We start from the raw sequence: 8,422 nt of genomic DNA, 5'->3' as shown, positions 1-8,422 counted from the left end.
AATACAAACGCATCTACACAGACTTAAGCAACACATTTTTAAAAAGCATAAAACAACAATATGTCCTCCTCCCAGTCCTTTAAAATTGGCACCGTAAGTTCCAGAAACATCTGAACCCATAACCTCAAAGAAAAACCATTCAGGTATGTGAACTGCACTGGCCTGAACAAGCCCACGGCTCTGTAACTTCTTGGCATTTAAAGCCCAGCAACTGTTGTTATCACGTCAGTCAGACTTTTGTCAGTTGTTGCCCAGAGCTAAACATCACGCCTGCACCTAATGGATTGTAATTACGGGCAAATGCTGATGTTGTCCCTACAGTTTTTGCTGCACAAGAAACTCCAGAATTCTCCTGCTCCACTGAGCTTCCTATGGCAAGGTGCTAGTGCATCTTTGTTAGCAGTCATCATAACAGACACAGAGCGAAAGTAAATGGACCGTTGCTGGTTAAGGTGTTGCGCTTTAGATGTACGGGTGTAGATTAAGACCATGAAAGATGCTTCAGGTTGGTGATGACCTCTGCTGAAGTTGCTTCAGTGTTTGGAGCATTCATACCACCTTCCCTTCCTGAAATTCTGTTGCGAGATCCGCTGGACGTTCAGGTAGGCCAAAAGGGCTGGTGTTCCTTTCCTCAAGTGTACAGGACAACATGTAAACATATGACAGTGTCAAAGCAAGGCAGGTTTTTATATTTACCTGCTGGTTTAAAAAAAAAAAAAAAAAAAAAGAGTTCTTTAAAAACTGACCGTCGTCTTCCTTGCCAGTTACGTGAACCATTAAATACTTGGCATGTCCTTACCCAAATCTGGGTTATTAGTGCACTCACTCAGGGCGCAGAGGGAACAAAGCATTGCACAATAATGTAGAGTCAGGGCATTCCCCTAAAAGTTATTAAGGAGCCAACCTTCGACAGCGCATAATGAAGACAGATGTCTGGATCGAGGAAAAGTGACAAAAACTTAAGGACTGTGAGAAATAGAAGCAGAAGGGGGTAGAACAGAGCTGGCTGGCTGCTAACGGAGCTTCGATCGGCAGCTGCCTCTAGGCAGGTGGTGTTAGCTCTCAGGGGTAGCTGCGGCCTCCACAAGATTCCCTAATCCTGTCAAAAAAAGCACAACTGCCTGTCAACAACCAGAGCACTTCCCTCATATCAGGACAAAAGACTGCAGCATGCAGGTTAATTGTACACTTATTCTTCCAGAATTGTACAAGCTAGAAGTAGCTCCAAACACAGAATGTTATCTATCAACTAATCCATCCCACAGTTGGAACAGAAAGCCCACCCATCCTCACAGAGTGAAACTGTAAATATCCCAGAGGAAGAACAGTGAAACCTGGAAAGCAAATGTTCTAGGCAATGTACTAATTTCAAATATTTAAGCCATTCATTTCAAAATTTGAAGTGCAAACAACTTAAAGATGCACAGGATTTTCAGAAGAACAGATGTCATTTGTGGTCTCTGAAGAGCACAGTTAAAATATCCCACCTCTCTCATTAAAAAAAATAAAATACTTTATCTATTAAAAGAGGCAGTTAGGAAAAGCAATAAAACAATTTATTAAGTAAAGCAAAAACCCAAATTTTTAAAAAAATACCAAGAATCTTAGTTTTAAGTTTGGAGCAATTAAAATAAATCATGTTGGGAAGATATCACCACAGGCCAACTGTTTTACATTCTGTAAGGGACCCCTTGCTCTCCATCCCTCTGTCCTGATTCATCACCCTGTCTGAACCCTGCCAGATCTGCCTTGTATTGTCTTTGGCTTGATTAAAAACCAACAGTTGCCATCGGGTCACCTGGAGGAGCTGCGCTCTTTGCTGACACAGTCGTCCTGGGAAGTTGTATCACCATTGCCCATCATGCTGCATGTTCTCCTCTTTTTCCTCCGGTGCATCATCCCCTCTGTCTCAGAGCCAGAGTCACACTGAAGTATGAAGAGATGAAACCAGAATTCAGGGAAACTTAGTGAACTGTTTGTGCTGTGGAATTCACTGTAAGAGCTACCTCAGCAACCCTGAATAATCTATATTCAAATAACATGCTATTTTGGATTAGACACACAAAATAAATTTTAAATTAAGTGTTTAAAAACCAGGAACAGGTATGTTCTTAGATTCATCACTGACTAACCTGTCTTGGGGCACAACAATTGATGTGTTCATTGTGGCTCCTAGAAGGACCTAATTTTCCGAGAGCAGACTCGGTGCCTTCTGAAGCATTTTGGTGCCTAGAAAAGTGCTCTGTCCTAACTGTCAGTCTGTTTTGGATCTTGTTCCCCCTCCCCATTTTTAAAACATTAATTTTACAGTTATTATACACAAGCATGGCTTAACTAAATGAGTGACAGATTTATATGTAATACAAACAGATCAAACAAAACAAGTTCACTGAGAAAATGAAAAGAGAGGCTTCAGCAAAGAGAACCTGCTACAACCACAGGCTCCTCTGCCATGAGGATGTGTTTAGTTGCTTTTTATTATTTTCTTCCATAAACCATTAGTATTAGGATGAGGATACATGATCAGCTATGGAAAAAAAAAATGTAATTGCAGTATATGGATCACCTACTGTAGCAAAAAGCATTACCTCTGAATCAGAGTCTGAGGAGCTGGAGCTTGAGGAACTGGAAGAATCGCTAGAACTGTCGGAAGCAATACCAGTAGATTCCTGCAGGTCAACTGAATCAGCCAAAGCTGCCAAGTCAGGATGTTCCTGCTTTAGGATCCTAAACACAGTTGGAATTTGAAGGTTAGCCTTTGAACACTAACACTGCATGAATAAGGTATTGTTGGGTTTTGTTTTAAATAGAGGATATGAAAAGAAAGCTACTAAATCTCTTACCTGTACCATTTCCGTGACAATTTGGGTCTCCCTCTTACTGTCTTGTGCCACACCACAGGGAAGTTGGTACAGCTGGCAAAGTTTTGCGTGATGGCAATAGTTGTGTCCAGATTGAGAACTACATGCCACCACCCACCTACAAATACACCACCAATGACCATTGCTGGCTACAGAGCAGAAAGCAAGTTCAAGAACAGTTGCGTACACTTTTTCCATAGCACAGGTGGAAGTCAGACCTTATCTCCCAAGCCCAGGTGAGTTTGCCACCATGTCTTCCTTCCTCAGTCTTATTTCAGCATTCGCTCCAATGCTTTACAGATTCTTGTCACAGAAGGCTGCTCAATGCTCTGACCAAATTATCCAGCTCACGAGCAGCACTGAAGATCTGACCTGACAGCAACACACTGGCTACTAACAGCTTATTTAACAGCAAGAGCCATTGTAACCCAGACTGCACAGACACCCTCTCTGTTAAGCTGGAGAGCACTTTCCACGCCGATTTAAGAAAGGTTCTTATGACTACAGACTAACCTTTCATTTAAAAATAGACACAATATTGTTTCTCTACACACGATAAAAATAGACAGTGGTGTTCTTACAACCCACTTATAACCTCATAAAAAGACGAAGGAAACAGTTTAATAGAAGCTGACAGCCACAAAATCTTAACAGAAGGTACACTGAGGAGTCACTAGTAACTGCCAAGACAATCACAAGGCACTCTTCAAACATGAAATCAGCTGTACAGCAGAGACAAGCAATGTGGGTAGAAGCAATGGGCTGCAAGCACAAAAATGATGCAAGATTTAGAGGTCAGAATTTGTCACTGAACTCACCCGCTTTATCCACTTGCCACCCCACCTCCCAGTTACAACAGGCACACAATGTGCAGCCACTTGAAGAGAACGGCATCCTTATCAGATCTTTCTTTAGCTTCTGATTTCAAATGCCAGATGCAAGCACAACCATGGAGAGGTGGGTGGAAAGTGTTGGTGCCTTCAAGTATTTCTTCTCCCACAGCTAAGAAAAATTAATATGCAGCCAGACCAGACCACCCAGGCTAAAAAATTCAGTCAATTATTTGATACAGTGTATAGAAACTGAAACATTTTTGCCTAAGAGTACTCAAACACCTCTATTACTTCATGCCTTGACGGTTTCCTATTACTGCAGTTTAGTTCAGGATCACATTGCTGTCACGCTGCAACTCTGGTCCCACCTGCTTTGTCATCTGTATCTCGTGCAGTCCTGTGCTACAGACCATATATGTTTCAGGACACTAAGACTATTCAGTTATTTTTCTGAAAGAGATCCTTGCAATATTTAGCCCTTTTGAAACAGCTCAGAGTAGTTTGTTTTATTAGAGATGAGCCATACAAGAAAGCTGAAGTATTCTCTTTCTCTCTACTATACACAGATGTTAAAAATATGCTTTTCTCTCCCAGAATCCCTTACTGGAGAGATTCGTACATACCTGGCACAAAGACTGTCTCGCCTGGTTTCTGTAAGATCTCCAGGGGTTTGAATTCAGGGGGCCAGGTGGGGAGCTGTGTCCTAGGATAGATGACATTGAACCAAGTGATAGCCTCATCCTGCTGGTTCCCTCCCTCTTCTCGTGTCACTTTGATCAGCTCTCTGGGAGTGCTGGTAGGGAACAGGCACCAACGCTTATGGCCCTGGACTAAGGCATTCCACGCACTAGTTCCCAAGGGATCGATGTGAATTCCTGTTCCAGAGCGAGGTGGGCCCATCACAAACCATCTGCATGAGGGGAAAAGAAACCTTTAGTCAGAGAGCAAGCAAGTAGCTACGTTCTCTTTTCTTCATATTAGAAAGAAAATGACAGCTGTTAATTTCACAGAGTTAGAATTCAAGGTAGTTACAGTTCCTTCATTTACCTTCTTGAGATTGTTAGGCTCACACTACAGCAAAAGATATGACGTGGGTTTAACCTAAAAACCAGCAAGAATTGGAACACGAACGACTCTGGGCCAAGAAAGCTAAGATAACTTTTAAAACCAAAATACAGCTATGAAAGATAAATACTTATTCAATAAAATATACCCTTATTTCAAGGTTTATGAATGTGATTAACTCATAACAGCCTGCATTAGGATTCTTACTATGCACAGGGATTCTCCTCATCCTATGTTTTTCTAAAATTCTCTGCTCATAAATGGATCCAGAACTGCAGAACAATGAGGAACAAACAAAAAGCAATACAAGTCAGGAACAGAGCAAAGTTACGCAACCCTGACCTCCCTCTATGCCTTGTGTTCATTTACAACAGGCTTTTCATTCTGACATTTAACTCATTGGAGCTCATTCTCCAGTGATCATTCAGGATTTGGTGTGTATATTCTCATTCCCCATTTGCAAGGTTTATTTCTCCCTGTGGAGAACTTTATCTGCTACACACGTGTAACAGCAACGGCACCTTGAATTACTCATTTCCCCTGTAACAGAACAGCAAGATCTACCACACCAGATAAAGCAGTGTAAGTGAGGCAACTTCGTATCAGGTGTTGAGAGGGAAAAATGGCAATAACTGTTTAATGGACAGCAGAGAGAGCAGAAGCTAAAGCACTAACAAGACCCCTCTATCGCATGGCTGACAGGCAAGCAAAACCAGCAAGAGGAGTTCAAAGGTTCAGAAAATATAGAGAGTCACCAAGCTCTCCATCTCCCCTTTCCAATGCAGGTGTAAGTAAGCTGGCTTCCACATATCATTTGCTAGCACCAACTGCAGGACTGTAAGTCTGGTTATCAAGCTGCACTCTTCCTACTTCACAAAGGAACCATAAAAACATAAAAAAAGCATGTGTCTGTCTGTTCCATTGTCAGTTCACTCTTTAGAATCCTATTAGTGTTGGAAAGCTAATTAAACCACAAGCAGAACAGTCAAAGCGTTTACTAAGTCAGAAGAAATTAAAGGTCTGCCTGGTACACTGGAAGACACACTGTTCAATACCACTCTTCTGACTATAACCTGAATCTACACATGCAGATTTTAAAATCCTTATTTAGCAACACCATCATTTACCAGCATTTGCCTCCAGGCATTTAATTTACAATGAATATAACCCAATTTGCCACAAGACATCAAAAACTTCACATCCTGTAACTTCAGTTTAAAAGCAAAACCCCCAGCTTGCCCCAAACTAAAATAGCTGCTTCAGTAAATGGCTTCAAAAAATTCCTGCCCTTATTTGAAAAGAAACAACTCTGCTAAAGATGCTCTAAACAGCACAAGTTCTTGCTTTAAAGATCTACACACTATCACACACCTCTCGATCCAGAGGTCAATCTGTATTGTCCATATCGTGACCATATAATTATATGATCATCAATCAATATGATTAAGCACCACTTCCAGTCAGATTTTCAATTATGCTCTTAAACTACGAGTGAGTTACTCTTAATCTGTTTCTACACCTAGATGAAACCCCTAACTCCAGGAGGCATCAGTGTGCTCTCCTGCATTACTCATCTCTCAAAAAATGCTAACAGCCTCAAACAAGCCCACATTTCCCCGAACAAAGTACAAGAATTGTGAATACCAAGATCACAAGCAAAGAGCTCAGCATGTGCCTGTAGGTGGGGAGGGTGTGGGGGAAAGAGATATCAGTATAAGTGACTCACAATCAGACCATCTCGTTTACCTATAACCTGGATAAACAATTCCCACTTCTGTAAGTGTATTCAGCTTCTACTTGAGACTACACCTGGTGTGCTTTTGATCACAGCATTGTATGTTCTTAGAACATTAAAAATGTCGGTTACAACACTGTAAAAACACCTCCTTCGGTGACCTTAAATAGCATTAGTTTAAAGCTTCACTCCTGCGAAAGCAGAACTGGTCTACAGACAGCTGACAGACTGCAGAGAAGAGTACCACTGTTCATCACTTGTTCTATTTTAAAAAATGAAACAATAAGAAACCCACATCACAGCCTCGTGTCACTCAAAGGGCAAGGCATTCTCTGACAACCATAATATGGCTGTAAAGATTTTAATTACTTGGGAGTGTTCCGCTTATGCTCATACTGCTATGAAATGTTGTATTAATGCAGATAGAAATCCCTTTTATATACAACAGCCCAAATACAACATTGTTGCATTTGATTTCAGGTATGAAGTGTCATTTCAATCATTTTTTCAATCAGATTTAAAAAAAAGTTAAAAAGACTATACAGATGTGAAATATTGTTCTCTCTCAAAATCATCTGAAGAGGAGCTAAGAACCAGTCTCCACACTTCATACTAATCTAGCTTAAGACCTTTACCTTAAAAGGACTGACTCATAATTAAACAAAATCCCACTATGTACATAAGGCACTGGTGCAAAACCCAGGAGCTAGTCTTGAGGTACTTAAAATTTGAAAGCCAGAAAGCACATATAGTAAGAAATTAATCTTCGTAACTTTCAGTAACTACGTAGTTTTTACAAATCTAAGTGAGGTAAACTGACTTAAAGAAAACAAACCTAAAACCCATAAACTTGTAGCAACACTGGTGGCAGAACCAGAAACCGTGATGCGCAAACCTGCCCTTCTCTCCCTCTGGGTTACAGATGCACACTCACTTCAAAATGGCAGACATAAAGCTACCACTTTGTTTCATACAAGACAATTGTACCTATCTAGAAACAGCTAATGAGATGGAAAATACCTACTTTTATCTTGCTGTCATTGTACTATACCTGTAAGGTGGCCTTCGTTTCTCCCCTGCATACTGGAACAGATCATCAGTGAAGAATTTGGGTACTTTGTAGTCCTCCAGGAGTTTCCTGCGCTTGGGATGCTCTCCATAACTGCTATCAAAGATGTAGAGCGGGCTGTCATCACGTGTGGTTTCCATATACTCTATGTAGTACTTCATCTTCATCTTCACAGAATAACCGTCATTGTCCTCCCCACATTTGAACTTTTGGTTCCTATACTTGCGCTTCAGTCGTTCCAGAGTCCACTTCTCTTGCGCAGACCAGCCCACCTGAGCATTCAGCAAGACTACAGGCTTGTAAGGTTTTTCATAACGCTCAACAAATTCCTCCACTGTTAACTGTAGTGCATCTGCTCTCTCCACGTTATCCTGGGAAACCAAGAGAGGAATACAAAACAGATATTAGGACAGACCAGCATCCTAGAGCTGTGCTTTTTAAGTCGGCGTGGGGGAGCTTCACAGCCATACTGTGTTTCACACACCCCGAGGGTATCAAGCTGCCCATGTGTTATTTTAAGCTCCCCGGGGCTGCAGTCCCATTTCTCACGCCCTGCTCCTTGCGTCCATCAGGAACAGCAGCAGGCTGGAGCCCGCTGGCACTCCTCCCCACCGAGGTCACCCCCCAGGCGGAAAGGCCACCCCTGCCCTTTCACTGACACTACCCTGCTGCATGTCACCCCCCTCACCGCCCCCGGGGAAGGCGCTCCGGCCCTGAGGGTGCCCATCCCGCCCCAGTGGGGCCCGGACCCCCCCACACCACTCGCCACGTAGAGGGAGGAAAAAACGCGGGTGCTGCTCGACTCCCCGCCCCAGCAGCCCCACCAGCTCTGAGGCAACCCCGGCCTCAAGAAAAGGCC

The 8,422-nt window shown here is 42.4% G+C and overlaps 1 protein-coding gene across 1 annotated transcript; it reads right to left on the bottom strand.

Annotated features, from left to right (window-relative positions):
- Window positions 1–667: 667 nt before the first annotated feature.
- JMJD6 (jumonji domain containing 6) lies at window positions 668–7,934 on the bottom strand (the record flags this gene model as incomplete). The annotated part of the gene is made up of 6 exons (XM_010086051.1): window positions 668–1,099; window positions 1,799–1,926; window positions 2,589–2,727; window positions 2,844–2,979; window positions 4,318–4,604; window positions 7,546–7,934. Coding segments are annotated over 6 exons (1,116 nt in total), but the record flags the coding sequence as incomplete, so codon positions are not given.
- Window positions 7,935–8,422: the final 488 nt, after the last annotated feature.

This window comes from Pterocles gutturalis, unplaced genomic scaffold (genome assembly GCF_000699245.1).
Source record: "Pterocles gutturalis isolate BGI_N339 unplaced genomic scaffold, ASM69924v1 scaffold44165, whole genome shotgun sequence".
Taxonomy (NCBI): Eukaryota; Metazoa; Chordata; class Aves; order Pterocliformes; family Pteroclidae; genus Pterocles; species Pterocles gutturalis.
Note: the sequence above shows the minus strand (reverse complement) of the source record. Positions and strands in the feature narration are given on the sequence as shown.